At 49.3% G+C, this 19,462-nt stretch overlaps 1 protein-coding gene across 2 annotated transcripts in view; it reads right to left on the bottom strand.

Moving 5' to 3' along the window:
- FBXO38 (F-box protein 38) overlaps positions 1 to 19,462 on the bottom strand; it is a 122,962-nt gene that overhangs the window by 40,388 nt on the left and 63,112 nt on the right. For both annotated transcript variants that reach the window (XM_073575178.1, XM_073575179.1), the window contains exons 15-16: positions 17,917 to 18,579; positions 17,713 to 17,810 (exon numbers count right to left, since the gene is read on the bottom strand). In XM_073575178.1, the coding sequence (XP_073431279.1) occupies positions 17,713 to 17,810; positions 17,917 to 18,579 (761 nt within the window). The remainder of the gene's footprint in view (positions 1 to 17,712; positions 17,811 to 17,916; positions 18,580 to 19,462) is intronic.

The following is a 19,462-nucleotide window of genomic DNA, read 5'->3' as shown; positions in this document are numbered from 1 at the left end:
TATGACCTTTGTGAACACTCTGGGGGCTGTGGCTAGCCCGAAGAGTAGCACTGCGAACTGGAAATGTAGATCGTTGATGGCGAAGCGTAGAAATCTTTGATGCGAAGGGAAAATGGGGATATGTAGATAGGCGTCCTGAATATCGATATAGGCCAAGTATTCTCCTTGCCCCATTGCCGATATGACTGAACAGAGACTCCACTCGGAAATATCTGATCCTGATAAATTTGTTCAGGAGCTTTAGGTCCCGAACGGGCCTGAAAGTCAGGTCCTTTTTGGGGACTGCAAACAGGTTGGAATAGAAGCCCTGAGTCTTCTCGTTTTCCGGTACGGAACCGCCGGACCCCAGAACCAAGGCCGGGAATCGGGTGCGCCGCTGTCAGATGCCCCAATCTTGCTGCTGCCGCCCGGAAGAAGTTAAGGGCTCCAGCCCTGAGCCGCTGCAGGAGCCCTCCCAGGCCACCCTCCTCTGTGCTTCGGCTCCAGCTCAGGTAGAGGGGAGGGGGGCCATATGAAAACAAGGACGGTGCAGGCACCGTAACTCCGTCTAACCCCTTCCAGGGGTGAGGAGAGGGACCGTCCGCCGCCTTGCTGCACCGCAGTCTTAGCATTGGTGGAGCAGTGGGGGTCGCACGGACTACACTTGTGCCTCTGTGCAGCCTAGGGTTTCAATACCCTAGGATTTCAATACCCTAGGGTGTACAGGGCTAAGTCCGGCATCATGTCCCACGGTGTGGGAGAGGATACGTGGAGGGACACTCGCACGTGCTCGCCCGTTGTTGGTTTGGGGAGATCGGACCCTTTCAATAGGGACCGTCGCCCCTGTCTCATCTTCATAGCAGCTGCATCGACACAAGCTAAATCTCCGAGCACGCCAAAACACTCGGAGGTCACCCGAGCAACGAGTATACTTGCTCATCACTAGTAGAAATTATTGCAAATTTATTAAAAAAGGAAAAATGAAATATCACATGGTCATAAGTATTCAGACCCTTTGCCTAGACACTCATTTAAGTCACATGCTGTCCATTTCCTTGTGATCCTCCTTGAGATAGTTCTACTCCTTCATTGGAGTCCAGCTGTGTTTAATTAAACTGATAGGACTTTATTTGTAAAGGTACATACCTGTCTATATAAGACCTCACAGTGCATGTCAGATCAAATGAGAATCATGAGGTCACAGGAACTGGCCAAGGAGCTCAATGCCAGAATTGTGGCAAGGCACAGATCTGGCCAAGATTACAAAAGAATGTCTGCAGTACACAAGGTTCCTAAGAGTAAAGTGGCCTCTATAATCCTTAACTGGAAGAAGTTTGTGACCACCAGAAGTCTTCTTAGACCTGGCCGTCCAGCCAAAATGAGCAATCGTGGGAGAAGAGCCTTGGTGAGAGAGGTAAAGAAGAACCCCAAGATCACTGTGGCTGAGCGCCACAGATGCAATAGGGAGATGGGAGAAAGTTCCACAAAGTCAGCTATCACTGCAGCCCTCCACCAGTCGGGCATTTATGGCACAGAGGCCCGACGGAAACCTCTCCTCAGTGCCAAACATACGAAAGTCCACATAGAGTTTGCTAAAAAAACACATGAAGGACTCCCAGACTATGAGAAATAAGATTCTCTGGTCTGATGAGACGAAGATAGAATTTCTTGGTGATAATTCTAAGCGGTATGTGTGGAGAAAACCAGGCACTGCTCATCACCTGCCCAATACAATCCCAACAGTGAAACATGGTGGTGGCAGCATCATGCTATGGGGGTGTTTTTCAGCTGCAGGGACAGGATGACTGGTTGCAATTGAAGGAAACATGAATGCGGCCAAGTACAGAGATATCCTGGATGAAAACCTCTTCCAGAGTGCTCTGGACCTCAGACTTGGCCGAAGGTTCACCTTCCACCAACCCAATGACCCCAAGCACACAGCTTAAATAACAAAGGAGTGGCTTCAGAACAACTCTGTGACCATTCTTGACTGGCCCAGTCAGAGCCCTGACCTAAACCCCATTGAGCATCTCTGGAGAGACCTGAAAATGGCTGTTCACCAACGTTTACCATCCAACCTGACGGAACTGGAGAGGACCTGCAAGGAAGAATAGCAGAGAATCCCCAAACCAGATGTGAAAAACTTGTTGCATAATTCCCAAGACTCATGGCTGTACTAGCTCAAAAGGATGCTTCTACTCAATACTGAGCCAAGAGTCTGAATACTTAAGACCATGTGATTTTTCATTTTTTATTGAATTTGCAATAATTTCTATATTTCTGTTTTTCTCAGTCAAGAGAGAGTTTACCAAATGGCTGCAATGAAACAAAGAGTGGAAAATTTAAAGGGGTCTGAATACTTTCCGTACCCAATGTACATGGGAGGACTTGGTCAATGACTTGAAGAGTGCTGAGACCACAATCAAACATTACTGTTAGTAGCACACTACGCCGTCGTAATTTAAAATTCTGCAGGGCAAGCAAGGTCCCCCTGCTCATGCTACACATGTCCAGACCTGTTTGAAGTTCAACAATGACCATCTGGATGATCCAGAGGAGGCATAGCAGAAAGTCATGTGGTCAGAGGAGACCAAAATAGTACTTTTTGGTCTCTACTCCACTCACCTTGTTTTGAGCAAGAAGAAAAACGAGTACAACCCCAAGAACACAATCCCAACCATGAGGCACAGTGGGGGAAAACAGGATTTTTTTGTTGCTTACCGTAAAATCTGTTTCTCTGAGTCTTCATTGGGGGACACAGAAACCAAGGGTGTATGCTGCTGCCACTAGGAGGCTGACACTATGCAAATAAAAAAGTTAGCTCCTCCTCCGCAGTGTACACCCCACCGACAGGAAGTAGGATGTTCAGTTAGTGAGAAAGCAGTAGGAGAAGCAATCTGTAACGAGATAAAAACCACAGAAAACACAAATCCATACTGTAACAATATTATACAGTAAACTGTGCTGTTCAACTTGGGAGGGTGCTGTGTCCCCCAATGAAGGCTCAGAGAAACAGATTTTACGGTAAGCAACAAAAAAATCCTGTTTTCTCTATCGCCTTATTGGGGGACACAGAAACCATGGGACGTCCCAAAGCAGTCCTCAAGGGGAGGGAACAGCAAACAACTCCAATCGGGACGAGGAAGTCACCCTCGTCACCTGCAAGGTCACCTGCGAGGTCTTTTCACCCCGACCGGCACTTGCCGAAGCTAGGCATGGGCTCTGAAAAAACCTCATGGACCTGTGGAGGACAAATGACCGTACTGCAGAGGAGCCAGACGAAGGCCCAAGGAGTACCGCCAGGAGGGCACACACTGCCCGAGCAGTGTGCGTTGTACTGAAAAGAACGCAGTCCCTCCTGGGTCGGCAACCCTACTAATGTCGACCAGATTCCGCGAGCAGACGCTGACCTGGAGGCCAGAGGACCTTTATACCTCAAACCCGAGCTTGATAAGTACCGTTGCTGTGGCCAGGTAGCCTGATGAAAGCGCGCCACGAAGGGAAAATTCGAGGCGGATGAAAGAAAAAGAATTTAGAGAGATGTAGAGTGGACCTTTGACCCACAGGAAGTGTACCACAGCTGCTATAGAGTCTGTGAGGCCCTAGGAGTGGTGGAGAGCCTGAAAGGGAAGGCTATCAACTTAAAAGGAAAATGAACCCGTACGTTGCGAAAGCAGATATCGTATTAACAGAAGCATACAGTCTAGATCACGTGAAGTCATTATTTCCCTCTACTCCTCTTTGGTCAGACCTCATCTGGAATATTGTGTCCAGTTTTGGGCACCACATTTTAAAAAAGACATCAACAAACTGGAGCAAGTTCAGAAAAGAGCGACCAGAATGGTGACCGGTCTGCAAACCCTGTCTTATGAGGAAAGGTTGCAGGATTTGGGAATGTTTAGTTTGCAAAAGAGAAGACTGAGAGGAGACTTAATAGCTGTCTACAAATATCTAAAGGGCTGTCACATTGTAGAAGGATCAACTTTATTCTCATTTGCACAAGGAAAGACTAGAAGCAATGGGATGAAACTGAATGGGAAGAGACACAGATTAGATATTAGAAAAAACTTTTTGACAGTTAGAGTGATCAATGAGTGGAACAGGCTGCCACGAGAAGTGGTGAGTTCTCCTTCAATGGAAGTCTTCAAACAGAGGCTGGACAGACATCTGACTGGGATGATTTAGCGAATCCTGCTTTGAGCAGGGGGTTGGACCAGATGGCCCAGGAGGTCCCTTCCAACTCTACGATTCTATGATTCTATGATTCTATGATTCTTAAGAGCCAAACATTGAAAACGTACTGAATGGAACCAGGGGATAATCTGGATCTCATCGCCACGATGTAGGCTCAGGATGGCTATGAACATACAACTGATTGCTCCACTAAGGAGGTAGAACGGAGACTACTGGATGACTGAGATCCAAAGGGAGATGAACCCAGCATCCCAGGCTGAGTGTGGATATGGACAAAAATAGTGTAGCTGGACTTAGAAAAGTGATTAGTCGAGCAAGGAAAGTTCATGCAAAACATGGAGTATGATAACTGTAAGAAAAGTTGGCTCTAGGCAGATCAAATAGACACCAGAAGACAACTAGGCTGACGAAAGGCAGGTCAATTTGTATGACAATGTAAACGACCGAATCCATCCTGGACCCTCTGGAGCAGGGAGGAGATTACGGTGTGTAGACCCGCTAGCCTAAGACAAAACGCCTGAGGATAACAGTGAAAAGATACAATACTAGCCGAGGGAAGAAACGCGTTATCACCAGACTCATTCTTGGATCCAAGACTGGAACAGCTTTTTACCCCGGTCGATGGTTGCGCAGTTAGATCCCACCCCTGTCTGAGGTGGGATACTTTCTCCCGGTCACGGTCAGAAGTCACATGTCTGAGCTGCTGGAGGCTTTACTCGGCGTCTGTAAGAAAGAATAGGTAAGTTCCGACAGATAAGGAGCTTATGGTAGTGTGGTAGCTCGAAGGCCCCTAAAGCAGGCTAGAACTTATAAACTACTATTTGCCAAACACTAAAGATAGGCGGAACACACCGGCAGTAAATATAGCTTCTGGCAAAAACTCCTGTGGAGCAACTCACACTTAGGGTACAGAACATGCCGCAGTAAAACCGCGACCATCAGTACCTAACACGAGAGAGTCTGACCCACCTGAAGGTGGAGTATCCATATATGTTGCTACCAAGATCCGCACTGTGGGACAGAAATCCGTTCTGCTTCGACATGGTAGTGGTTACGTTTAACTGTTAACAAACCACAGATGTTATTGACAATGAAATATGTAGCCGAGAGGTGTCTTTGACTCACCTGAAAGCGACTTGTAACCGCGGCTGTAGCCCGCTATGAGCAATAAATACCGGCACCTCACCTTGAGTGGCGATTAGACGGGAGCTTAGGCAAAAGCTGCAAAAGACCGTGAGGGACGTGAGAGAGGACGCTTCTGACTCACCAGAAAACGGGACAGTATAGCCGGATCGGTATAGTTGATGGCCTCGGGTACGTTTGAGTTACCAGAGAGATGGCATGTATTGACTAAACATGTCTGATAGAGGACTATTCGAGTGCTCGATAAGGGATCGAGTACTGCTGCAATAGAACGCGCGTCCGACTCACCTGAATATGGTACAGAACACCAGTACCACTGAAGCAGTCAACCCCCCAGACACGTCTCCACAGTAATACGGCCGTTTGACTACTGTACCTGGTAGGTGATTCGTCTGAAGCCTGGTTAGCGGATATAGCCCAGCTGCAATCGGCTCTAAGTATCCTGTGTACAAATCAGCGTGGAGAGAACCCGGAGAAGGGAATAGGAGACCGTCATTTCTGAGTTGTGGGGAAGTCTAGGCCTGGATACCTGACATTAGGCAGAATAACGGCTTGTGTGTTGCGGTCTATGCCGGAATACCTGACGGCATTAGGCCGAATAACTGCTTCTGGCTGCGGTCTAGGTCTGAAAACCTGACGGCATTAGGCAGAATAACGGCTTCTGTGATGCGGTCTAGGTCTGGGTACCTGACGGCATTAGGCAGAATAATGGCTTCTGTATTGCGGTATAGGACTTTGTACCTGATGACATTAGGCAGAATAATGGTTCCTGTGTTGCGGTCTAGGTCTGGATACCTGACGGCATTAGGCAGAATAACGGCTTCTGTGATGCGGTCTAGGTCTGGGTACCTGACGACATCAGGTAGAATAATGGCTTCATGCATAGTAAGCCGTGCCACGAAGTCTGTAATAAAGTAGATTCTGACCAGTCAATTCTTCTGACGGTAGAACAGTAGGCCTAGGATCAGAAAGAGACTTAACATCACTCTGTTGTGCGCCATGGTTCCAACTTCTGGAACAGCGAGTTGTGGTCAGCTTCTCTATCCACTGAGCCACAGCAGACAATTGCCAGATAACACGGACTTCTATTCAGCTAGAAATCCGGCCCAAACACTGGAGACGTGAAGAGAAAGAAGCAGCACCTTGTTCTGCTTATAGCAATATGAATCCAGCGTCCGGAGGGGGCTGCAGAAAATTGAAGGGCGAGTGCCTGCGAGCCGTAGATATTGGAGTAGTTGCTATGCCAGGACCCCAACATCTTTATGTGAAGCAATGGTTGAGACTTGCTCTGCTGAAAATCAAGGCACCTATCCGTAATGGCCGAAAAACACAACAACCGTGTGACAAAATCAGATCTCCGACAGACATACTGATGCACTAGAGACTGCGCGGCAGAAGATTACAATTACGCCAGTAAAATACACGACTCTAGAGTACTATTACGTCAGTGACTGTACAGCTCTAGAGTACAGTTACTTCAGAGACCGTACGGCTCCAGAAAAACCATCACGTTAGTGACTGTACGGCTCCAGAGACTGTGCGACCGGGTCAACGGGGGGCTCCTGGACAGTGGGAGGGGACCAGAGTGGAGGAATAGGAGGCCTAGAGTTAGACATGAGAATAATCCCACTAAGCGCCGACAGAAGGTTAGGGGACAGGACAGCAGATGAGGGAATCAGTCTGCAGTGCAGCTACTTACAGCAGATGTCCTGTAGGAGACATCCTGGCTGTAGAGAGAGACAGGCAGGTCCCATAGCTGGATGCGGCTCCCCTGTACCACAGCCGGAAAATGGCGTCTGCCAGAAGACGCAGGGCAGAACACGTGCGCTGTGAGGGCGGCCAGAGCCCGGGAAGCCCGCTCTCAGCTAAACGCGGGGCCCGGAGGAGCAATATGGCGGCGGCTCCCGTCCACAGTCTGAGGGTAGCGGGCGGAGCCTGACGCCACACAGGAAGAGGTGAGAGGAGGAAGAGGCGAGAGGAGGAACGGGCGGGGAGCCAAGAGGAAGGGGGGCGGAGTCAGCGCTGCAACTATGCCCAAAATGAAGCCGGGACCTAGATTACAGCCGGCGGCCGCCGGGAGGGGGGCCCGCGGAGGACATACAATAGCGCCAAAAGGGTCCACACAGTGGCGCCAGGGTGCTAAAAGTGGCGCAAACAAAGCGCCATGACGCCGCTTAGACAGGCTGCACGGGGGCACAAAGAACAGGAAAGCCTCTGTGTGCCAAAACCCCCTCTCTTCCCCAAAGGATCTGCAAGGCAGTGCTGAGGTCTCCGAAACCAGTCGGAAGGTATGAACTGCGCTAGCCGCCCAAACCACTATCTTTGAATAAAGGTTTTTGTTTTTTTCCCCTCTCTCTTCTTATCCCGTTTTCTTCACCTCTTCAGTAACTGGGGAGAAAAGAGGGAAAGTACCTCTCCAATCACGAAAATCGGACGTCCGGAATCCATATTGCGGGACGTCCGTGTCTCCTCGACCGACAGGCTCTGGTGGGCGAGTGGGTGGGCGACGTAGGCAGGACCAGGTATTCTTTCTCTTGAGGGATCACCTACACACGCGTCTGTGTTAGGGATTTTGGGGTCCTGCCGTCCAGACATATGAGGATACGGGGTGGCAGTACACGCCGTACTCAGTCTCTGTGTGGGAGTACAGTAGTGACCATTCACACTGCATCCCTCCGGGAACCTGAAAAGAAAACGACGCACATTGAGGTAGATAAGGGTCTACTAAAAGACCTGTGTCCACCTCCTACTGACACCAAGCTAAACTGAACATCCTACTTCCTGTCAGTGGGGTGTACACTGCGGAGGTGGAGCTAACTTTTTTATTTGCATACTGTCAGCCTCCTAGTGGCAGCAGCATACACCCATGGTTTCTGTGTCCCCCAATAAGGCGATAGAGAAACATCATATTTTGGGGTGCTTTTGTGCAAAGAGGACAGGACAACTACACTGTATTGAGCTCGGAGGATGGATGGGGTCATGCATCGTGAGATTTTGGCCAACATCCTCTTTACCTCGGTAAGAGCATCGTAGATGGGCTGTGGCTGGGTCTTCCACCATAACAATGACCCGAAACACACCGCCAGGGCAACTAAGGAGTTGCTCCAAAAGAAGCATTTCAAGGTCCTGGAGTGGCCTAGCCAGTATCCAGACCTGAACACAATAGAAAATCTTTGGAGGGAACTGAAACTCAATGTTGCCCAGTGACAGCCCCAAAACCTGAAAGATCTGGTGAAGATCTGAATGGAGGAGTGGGCGAAAATCCTAGCTGCAGTGTGTGCAAACTTGGTCATAAAACACAGGAAACATCTGACCTCTGTAATTGCAAAAAAAGGTTTCTGTACCAAATATTAAGTTCTGTTTTTCTATTTTATCATACTTATTTCATGCAAGAAAATGCAAATCAATTATGTAAAAATCATACGATGTGATTTTATGGATGATTTTTTTTTTTTTTTTTTACAGATTCGGTCTTTAACATTTGAAGTGTCTTTACAATAAGAATTACAGATCTCGTCATTTTTTGTAGGTGGGAAAACTTGTAAAATCTACACAGTGTATCAAATACTTATTTTCCCCACTGTATTTTACTCGCTTACATAACGCCAATAATTCCACAGCAATTTACAGATATAATCTTCACTGTCCCCATTGGGAATCACTACATAAACTCCCTATCAGTATGTGTTTGGAGTGTGGAAGAAAACCCACGCAGACCAGGGGAAAACATACAAACTCCGTGCAGATGTTGTCTTTGGCGGGAATTGAACCCAGGACCCCAGCGCTACAAAGCAATAGTGCTAATCGGTAGGCGTTTAATGACCTGGTTAACAGGGCTGTGGAGTCGGAGTCCATTTTGGTGGTGTCAGAGTTGGTATAAAATGTACTGACTCGTTAAATATATAATAAATTGGTTAATGGGTGCATCAGTTCAATGAGTAGGTGCTGTAAATTTTCTCATAAGAATTTGGGAAAGTTATGAAATATCTGTTCTATTTGTTATTTAAGGATCTCAGCTTTTAGTTGAAATGAATCTGTGCTGCACTTTGCTCAGTAGTGAGGCAGTGCTATGGAGTCAGAGTTGTGGAGTCTGAGTCGGGAGTCAGGGAAATTACGATGTAGCTCATAATTACCTAAGCAAAAGTATGAAGGGGATCGTGGTCCTGTGCAGAAACCCCCGACGCGCGTTTCGCTCTCTTGCTTCTTCCGCGGGCATCACCTCCATGCTAAGGTACTGTAATTATGAGCTACATCGCTACTAACTTTTGGCAGTTATTGATGCTATAGGTATAGACCTATAGACCTCTGTAGATCATTCAGGCATTGGTACCTTTTCAATATACTCTGGCTTAGGTCATTATGAGATGCACTGCTATTATCTTTGGGTAGCAATTGTGTTTATAGGTACTGAAAAAACAGGATTTTTTGGGTTGCTTACCGTAAAATCTGTTTCTCGGAGCCTTCATTGGGGGACACAGAGACCATGGGTGTATGCTGCTGCCACTAGGAGGCTGACACTATGCACAAAAAAAGGTTAGCCCCTCCTCCGCCGTATACACCCCACCGACCGGCAGGAAGTTCCTCAGTTAGTCAGAAAGCAGTAGGAGAAGTACCAGAATAGATTGAGAACAGAACAAACAACTCAACTGTAACAAACCGACAAACATAAGAACAGGAGTTGTAGAACATGGGAGGGTGCTGTGTCCCCCAATGAAGGCTCCGAGAAACAGATTTTACGGTAAGCAACCCAAAAAATCCTGTTTTCTCGTTCGCCTTATTGGGGGACACAGAGACCATGGGACGTCCCAAAGCAGTCCCTGGGGTGGGAAACAAACTTCCATCAGGCCAGTGGACTCGCCACCGCAGCCTGCAGAATCCTTCTACCTAGGCTGGCGTCCGCCGAAGCGTAGGTGTGGACCCTGTAGAATTTCACAAAGGTGTGAACCGATGACCACGTTGCAGCCTTGCAAAGCTGCAGCGCGGAAGCTCTGTGGCGCACCGCCCAGGAAGCACCCACCGCCCGGGTAGAGTGCGCTCTGACCCCTGGAGGGGCCACTCGATGCTTGACCCGGTATGCCTCCAAAATTGCCGATCTGATCCAGCGCGCAATAGTGGCCTTTGAGGCTGGGTGACCTTTCCTCGCCCCGTCAGGAATGATGAACAGAGAGTCTGACTTCCGCAAGGAAGTCGTCCGGGCTAGATAGACTCTCAATGCCCTGACTAGGTCCAGCTTGTTCAAGGACCGCTCCCGAGGGTGAGCTGGGCTCGGGCAGAAGGATGGCAGAACAATGTCCTCATTGAGGTGAAACGAAGATACCACCTTCGGAAGAAAAGAGGGCGGAGGCCGCAGAACTACCTTGTCCTGATGAAGGACCAAAAAAGGAGAGCGGCAAGAAAGTGCTGCCAATTCCGACACGCGCCGGATGGAGGTAATGGCCACCAGAAAGGCCACTTTCCAAGAAAGGAGGGAAAGGGAAACGTCCTTGAGAGGTTCAAAAGGAGGACCCTGCAGAACCTGAAGAACCAAATTAAGATCCCAAGGATCCACGGGCGCTCGGTACGGAGGAACCGTGTGAGCCACACCCTGGAGGAAGGTTTTGACCTGGGGCCGGGAGGCCAGCGTTTTCTGAAATAAAATGGACAGTGCCGAAACTTGACCCTTCAAGGAACTGAGAGCAAGCCCCGCATCCAGCCCTGCCTGCAGAAACGCCAGAATAGAAGGGAGCGAAAAAACCAAGGGCGCGATGTCATTGGTCTCACACCAGGAGAAATAGGCTTTCCAAGTACGGTAATAGATCTTCGAAGAAGGCGGCTTTCTGGCGCGGATCATGGTATGAATCACCCGATCAGAGAATCCTGCCCGTCTCAAAACCTCGGTCTCAACAGCCACGCCGTTAAATTGAGCGACCGAGAATTGGGGTGGCAAATCGGGCCTTGAGACAACAGATCTGCCCTGTCGGGAAGCTTCCAGGGAGCGTCCGCGAGAAGGTTGACAATGTCCGCGAACCAAGACCTTCTGGGCCAATTCGGGGCGATGAGGATGACTGGAATCCCCTCTGCTTTGATTTTCTTCAACAACTTGGGAAGAAGAGGCAGAGGAGGGAACAGGTAGGGGAGCTCGAACTGTGACCAAGGGACGGCCAGAGCGTCGGCACCCACTGCCAGAGGGTCCCGAGACCTGGACACGAATTGTGGGACTTTCCTGTTGAGGTGAGATGCCATGAGGTCTACATCCGGAGTTCCCCACCGACGGCAGAGCAGATGAAACACCTCCGGATGTAGGGACCATTCCCCTGCCGCGAGACCCTCGCGGCTGAGGAAATCGGCGGCCCAGTTGTCCACGCCGGGAATGTGAACCGCGGAAATCGTTGAAACAAAGGTCTCTGCCCATTGAAGAATTCTGGACACTTCCGCCAGAGCTGAGACACTCCGTGTCCCCCCTTGGCGGTTGATATACGCCACCGCTGTGGCATTGTCTGTCTGAATCCTGACAGGCAGGCCCTTGAGGCGCCTTTCCCAGTGGACGAGAGCTAGATGGATCGCTCGTATCTCTAGGACATTGATCTGCAGAGCTGATTCCTGAGTCGACCATCGACCCTGAACAGTGTGATTGCGGAACACTGCACCCCAGCCGATGAGGCTGGCGTCCGTAGTGACAATCTGCCAGTGAACGGGAAGAAAAGACCGCCCCAAGAGAATGAGGGGAGACGTCAACCACCAGTTGAGAGACCGCTTGATCCGGCATGAAAGACGAACCGGACGATCCAGAGATAGAGCCGACCTGTTCCACCTGGACAAAATGGCCTGCTGGAGTGGCCTGGCGTGAAATTGGGCAAAGGGAACTGCCTCTATCGCCGCCACCATCTTCCCCAGGACCCTCATGGCTGTCCTGAGGGATGGAAATCGTGTGATCTGTAATGATCGCACGCCCTGCTGCAGGGAAAGGATCTTGTCTTGTGGGAGAAATACCCTTGACCGACGAGTGTCGAACAGAAGGCCCAGAAACACAAGGCGTTGAGTAGGGACCAGACAGGACTTTTTCCGGTTGACGATCCACCCAAAACTGGACAGGGTGTCTAGAACGATCGCCACACTTAGGCGGGCCTGTTGAAAGGAGGGAGCCTTGATCAGGATATCGTCGAGGTACGGAAAAAGAACGAGACCTCTGATCCTCAACAAGGCCATCAACGCCGCCATAATCTTCGTGAAGACTCTGGGAGCGGTGGCGAGCCCGAAAGGAAGCGCGACGAACTGGTAATGTTCGTGGTGAATCGCAAACCGCAGGAACTTCTGATGTCCGGGAAATATGGGCACATGCAGATAGGCATCTTGGATGTCTATGGAACCCATGAATTCCTGCTCCTCCATGGAAGCAATTACCGAGCGTACAGACTCCATCCGGAAGTGGCGAAGGCGAACTCTCTTGTTGAGTAACTTGAGATCCAAAATGGGCCGAACTGCCCCGTCCTTTTTCGGCACCACAAACAGGTTTGAATAAAACCCTGTGAAGCGTTCCGATTCGGGAACGGGCACAATCACCCCGGAACTGAGAAGAGAGGCGATGGCCGAACAGAACCCCGGGACCAAGGCCGGATCCCTCGGCGGACGGGATTGGAAGAAGCGATCCCGTGGAAGAGAAATTAACTCTATTTTGTATCCTGTTGATACAACCTCTCTGACCCAAGCGTCCTCTACTGAGGCGAGCCAGACGTCGCTGAAGAAAAGAAGTCGACCTCCCAATTGGAAGGGACCCCTGGGAGACCGATGGTAGTCATGCGGATGTAGACCGTCCAGATCTAGATCTGGACGGTCTTCCCTGGGAAGAGTGGGACCGCCAGGACGGAGTGGGCCTGAAGGAAACCTTCTTTCTTTCCTGACGTGCCTGTGGCCTTTGCTGGTTGGAAGGGTTTTCCGCCGTATTGAAACGGCGGAAAGTCCGAAAGGAACGAAACTGACGCCTTGGAGGAGGTCTGCGAGGCTTGGAGGGGAGAAGAGAACTCGTACCTCCGGTAGCGTCCTTAATAATCTGATCCAATTGTGATCCGAAGAGACGCACTCCCTGAAAAGGTAGATTGGTCAGAGACTTTTTAAAGGACAAGTCCGCCTGCCAGGCCTTGAGCCAAATTGTACGTCGGATTGCCACGATGTTACTTGACGCCTGAACTGCGCAAGATGCGGCATCCAGGGAGGCAGAAAGCAGATAATCCCCCGCATAGGAAATCTGATTGGCGAGATCGGCCAAATGCTCTGGTCGTGCCTTATCCAGAATGCCCTGCCGAAGGTCGTCTGCCCAAGTGGATATGGCCTTTGCTGCCCAAGAAGAAGCAAAGACTGGACATACCGCTGACGATGCCGCTTCGAAGGCAGATTTTGCTAGAGATTCTATGATCCTATCATTAGAATCTTTTAGAGACGCCACACCTGACAGCGGAAGGACCGTATTATTAGAAAGTCTGGACACGGGAGGGTCCACCGAGGGAGAAGCGGCCCAGTTGTCCGTGAGCTCTTTAGCAAACGGGTACAGTACGCCGAGACGCTTTCCTCTTTGAAAGCGTCTGGTCGGATCTACTCTCTCCCTTGTAAAAATCTTTCCAAACTCAGAATGGAAGGGAAACACCCTGGATGGTGTTTCCGCCCGTCTGAACGAAACCTCCTGATCTGAGGATTTCGCAGGGGCGTCAGCGATGTCAAAGGTATGGTGAATCGCAGCAATGAGGTTTTGCACCGTAACCTTCATGTTCGCATCCTGGTCCGAATCCAGCTCTAAGACCCCTTCCGATTCCGAAAGCGCTTAGCCTGACTCGGGAGAGGAGGCCCGAGAGGGAGACTGCTGGGGACTATGGGGTGAGGTAGGACGAGGGGAGGACTCCGCCTGGAGGTCCTGCCTGGGCCTCTTGCGACTGCCGCTGGCTGGCTCAGATGGGACGTCCTGAGACGTGCTGGGTCCCGCCGAAGCTCCCAAGGGCAACTTGTCCAGAACGGCTACTAGGGACTGAGACACCTTGGTGAGGTCTGCCACTGACTGTGATAGAGAGGAGGCCCAGCCCGGCATGGGGGGCTCACTCACCACTGGGGCTATGGATGGCTCCTGAGCGGCGTCGGGCTGGATTGGATTGCTACAGTCCAGGCAGAGGGGAGTGGACTGACCTGAGGGAAGTTTGCGATTGCAAGAAGAGCACGCAAAGTACTTGACTAAGGTGCCAGAGGAGGCAGGGGGACGAGCGCGGTCAGACTTAGAATTAGACATACTGACGGACAGTCACTGAAGCCTTGCCGGAAGGTTGGGGGGACAGGAGGCAGAGGAGGGTGTCAGTCTGCAGTATGCAGAGCTACTCACGGTCCGGTGTCCTATCGCAGCTTCCAATAAATGGAGATGCACGGTTCGTCCGGCTTGCAGGGGCACGGCTGAGGGAACAGCGTCCGGCTGACAGGCTGTGAAAATGGCGGCAGCCAGAGAGGAGCCGAGCAGGAAGCGCGCGCTTTCCTGCAGATGCAGAGGAGGGAGGTAGGCGGGGCTAGGCGCCGATGATAAAAATGGTGCCGCCCGCTAAGATGGTAGGTGGGAGGGACGGCGCCGCCTCCGGGACGCTCAACCTGAGGGGAGAAGGCCGTGGGCGGGCTTAGAGCGGGCGGGAGGGAAGCCCGCCCGAGGATGGAGGCGGGGGGCGTGGCCGCGACGCCGGACAAGGCCCCAGATGAAGCCGGGGCCTGGATTAGAAGAGGCGGCCGCCTGTCAGCACAGGGCGGCGCGGAGGCGTCGCAGAACCGCCGCGGTGGCCGCTACTGAGGACAGCTAGGGCCCGGCAGAGGGGGGGGGGGGGGGGAAGAGCTGTCCGATAACCAGCCAGGGCCCAAATAGCTGCAGCGGCCGCCTGGAGACGACGCGGAGGCGTCGCAGCACTGTCACAGCGACCGCTGCCGAAGAATCCATGGAATGGCCTGGCGTGGAATCCGCAGGGGAGAATGGGACTCAGGTCTCATACTTGCCCTCCTGATCCGTTTCATCCAGCGTACTGTTTCAAGGAGAGTATCCTGCGCCTCAACCGACCGACCGGCTCTGGTAGGCGAGTGGGTGGGAGACGGGGAGCGAGGACCATCTGGAACGCCACATCCATGTTAGGGGTCTTGGTCCTGCTGTAGACTTATGAGGATACGGGGTGGCAGTACATGCCGTACTCATAGTCTCTTTGTGGGACTACAGATGTGACTATTCACACTGTATCCCTCCGGAAAAACCTGAAAAGAAACGACGCACATCGAGGTAGATATGGGTCTAATCAAAGACCCGTGTCCACCTCCTACTGACACTAAGCTAAACTGAGGAACTTCCTGCCGGTCGGTGGGGTGTATACGGCGGAGGAGGGGCTAACCTTTTTTTGTGCATAGTGTCAGCCTCCTAGTGGCAGCAGCATACACCCATGGTCTCTGTGTCCCCCAATAAGGCGAACGAGAAATAGACCTTTTGTAGGTCATTTAAGCACTGACACCTTACAACATAGTATTGTGGGGGTACTACATTGGTATACCTGAATATATTGTGTTATTTGATGTACATTTATTTTTTTGACTAATTGGTGTACTATAATAGAGATATTGTTATTTATTTTGGGTCTGTGCTATTCCCCCTTGGGGTATGTTATGTATGAAATGTTATGTAGTCTTTTTAACCCTTTTGCATCTAATAAAATTGCGTGATTTTATTATATAACATCTTTTTTGGTTCGTTTCATTCTGGGTTATCAGTTACATCTTGTTGCCCTTGAGTGTGTATTACGTGTGCACATAGCCTAATAAGCCTTGCCACATGACTTAGGATAAAAGCCAAACTAGAATTTTGCAGACACTGCACTGACGTGGGGCAGTACCCCGAAGCACAAAGTGTGAGCTCTGGCTTGGCTGTGAGAGAGGCGTCTGACCAGGATCCAAGGGTTAACGTTTCTCCTTGCGGTGAGTGACATGTCAAGCCTGGCATGCCAATGTGAGGAGACTTAAGCCTTGCAATGCTCCCGAAACAGTGTCTAAAAACTGAGATTCTGATTTGACTTTTAGGATTGCTACTTCCAATAGGTGGCACTAGAGTTCTAGCCTTCTTGCTCTCTGAAGAGACAACATGCATACTTAAATTTCCCGGAGGAGCTTTCTAAGGCTTAAAAAGTCTCCTCATCTTGGCTTGTCAGCTTGGTCGCCTCAGAAAGGCCTTTTTGAATCAGGGCTACCATCCAGGACAACATCGGGTTACCATGGGAGCGAATGGGACCTCGCATCATGCCGCGAGGTCTCCGATCCAATGGCAGAGGGGCTGTCATGTTTGATCACAGTGTGCCAAGGGTTAAAGTTCCGGGAGCGGTCCATGACTGCTCTTGGCACTTAGTCCCGGGTGTCAATTGTGAGAATCAGATGACACCTGGCCGCGATCAGCCGCGCTCTCCCCCCCCCCCCATGAGCGCGGCTCATCATGTATGACGCACTATTACGTCCATGGTCATAGGGGCCCAGGGACAATGGACAGAATTGTACGTCAAAGGTCAGGAAGGAGTTAAACAGCAGGAGATTATCATTACAGGACTAGGTCCCTTGTGCATCCTAGTCAACTGCTGTCTGTAACCCGACCCCACCACTGATTAGCAGCTTACTGTCAATGTACACTGTACACAGAAAGCCACTAATCAGTGAAGTAGGTGGGCAAAAACGGGGCTCAGCAGCAGCGAAAAGTGATCTTACCACAACTGCTACATAAGCTAAGTAATATATTGCTGGAATCACGGTCTCAACACTAACATCATGCTGCTGTCAGATTACATAAAATACACCTGTTGACAGATTCCCTTTAACTTGATTCAGAGTTCATTTGGGATGTCTTTTGGGCTATAGGGCACCTGTTACTATAAGACAATTATCAGACAATAAGAAAAACACATTTCCTTTCAATGAAAATTTCCCTGGTGATGTAAAGAAGTGGTGGGGTCAATTTTTATAATAATAATAATAATAATAATAATAATAATAATAATAATAATAATACACTAGGGTAGATTAGGAGGTAATAGAACTATTGTTAGTGCTTCTTTGAAACAGGGCATTATACACATACAGAATTACAGCACTCATGCAGAGCACACATACACACAACTCTGCTTCTTGCACAGTATACGCACACTCAGCTCTGCTGTGCATATTCAGTTCTGCTACATGTAATGTCTGACACACACCACTACTTGTATATTCTGTGAGTGGGTTTTTGTCCTGTGTCTTGAATAAGCGTTGCAATTTCTCATTAATAAAATTTAGTGTAAAACAAAATAAAGTCAATAAAGCCATGTTTTTAACATGAGATCTGCTACACTTGCTCTGAAAAAAACCTTTTAGATTCAGTTTCTATACGTTTTGTAAACCTACCTGAACGTGGTCATCTTCAATCACTGGGTCACTGGTGCTCGTAGATTTATCTGCCGTGCGTTTCCGCTTTACGGGTTTTCTGCATTTTGGCGTTGATTCTGAACATAACATATTGCGATACAACCATGAAATGGACTACTCCTTTAGTAGACACAGACTAATACAAGTATGACAGCAAATAATGAAACACAGAAGGGAACTCACCCCCATCGGAAATAAGAGACACCTGAGACAGCCTTGTTCTTGCTCTTGTAAGTGGCCCGTGTGTGTAACAGCACCTATGTTGTATCCTGTCGTTTTCAGGAGACGCATTTGGATCCATCACTATACCTGAATTAGTCCTGTTTGCCCCATTGTGTGGAGTCCTGAGTGTGGATTCAGAGCCATCTCCTGGAGAGGAGCGACTAGTTGAAGGCTGCGGTCTGTCATCACTCTCACTGTTACTCCTTTGCGATTTTTGTTCCTGGGTCACATTTTTGGAGCAATGAGGACATAACGGACTCATCTCTTGTCCCTGAGCATCACGGACCTCAAAATCCTCTGCTCTACCACCACACGTACATGCATCTACCTCCTCGGCAGAATCAGGACTTTCATTCAAAGATTGCGCAGCATCCATATTCTGGGGGTCAGGGTCACTGGCATTTATAACCCCACCTGCAGCATTCACTTCACACGAGCAAGTTTTTTCTTTGGTCCTGTCAGAGGGGTCACTGGTGGCCTTCATATCCGCTTTGATCTGCTCGCTTGTCACTTGGCATCCCTTTTCGCAGCACCTTTCCTCGCTTGGTGCAGTTTGCTGAGGCGGACTCTTGAATGCGACACTGCACTTTTTCCGCAATGGCGTTTTACCTTTCCCACTTACAACTGGAAGGAATGAAAATAAATAGTGTTAACATGTCTAAAATATGTGATTTGGGGTCAGTGTTAATATGGCTACTCTGGCAGTCCTTTAACAGTGTGGGGGGACACCCGTAATCATACACGGATTTGTAAAACTCAGATCAGAGAATTCTTCCATGTAGTCCTCACACACTTTAGCTTGGCAGAAAAATGTATATAGTTTTTTTTTTTTTTTACCTTTTTGAGGAGAGATGGTGAAAAACAGGCTTGTAGAAAAAGTACTGACCAGTCAAAAGACAAGAACCAAAAGTCACAGCCTTGTATCCTCCACATTCAATTCTACATAACATCTTCCCTATGCTATATCACTGCAAAAAGACTTTAAGGTATGTGCACAAGTTCAGAATTTGTTGCACTTTCATGCATGAAAAACATGCCTCTTGGAAGGAAAACTGCGGCATAAAAAACATGCATTTTTGCAACTTTGTTTTTTCCCCATTCATTACGACTTGTGTTTATTTGTGAAAATACCGGAAATTTGGCAAAAATTTCGCAATTTTCAAACTTTCAATTCTTATACCCTTAAATCAGAGTTAATTCACACAAAATAGTTAATAACATTTCTCACGTGTCTACTTTACTTCACTTATTAACATTTTTGTTTGTAAGGAAGTTAGAAGGGTTGAAAGTTGATCAGCAATTTCAAATTTTCAACAAAATCAATTTCAGCAAAATTTTTCACATTGGAAGTGACTTTGGGGGGGGGGACCTATGTGACAGAAAACACCCAAAAAGTGACAACATTCTAAAAACTGCACCCCTCTAAAGTACTCAAAACCACATTCAGGAAGTTTATTAACCCTTCAGTTGCTTCACAGGTACTAAACCAATGTGGAAGGTAAAAATT

Source organism: Dendrobates tinctorius, unplaced genomic scaffold, assembly GCF_039654945.1.
Source record: "Dendrobates tinctorius isolate UK_male_01 unplaced genomic scaffold, ASM3965494v1 ptg000043l, whole genome shotgun sequence".
Classification (NCBI taxonomy): domain Eukaryota; kingdom Metazoa; phylum Chordata; class Amphibia; order Anura; family Dendrobatidae; genus Dendrobates; species Dendrobates tinctorius.
Note: the sequence above shows the minus strand (reverse complement) of the source record. Positions and strands in the feature narration are given on the sequence as shown.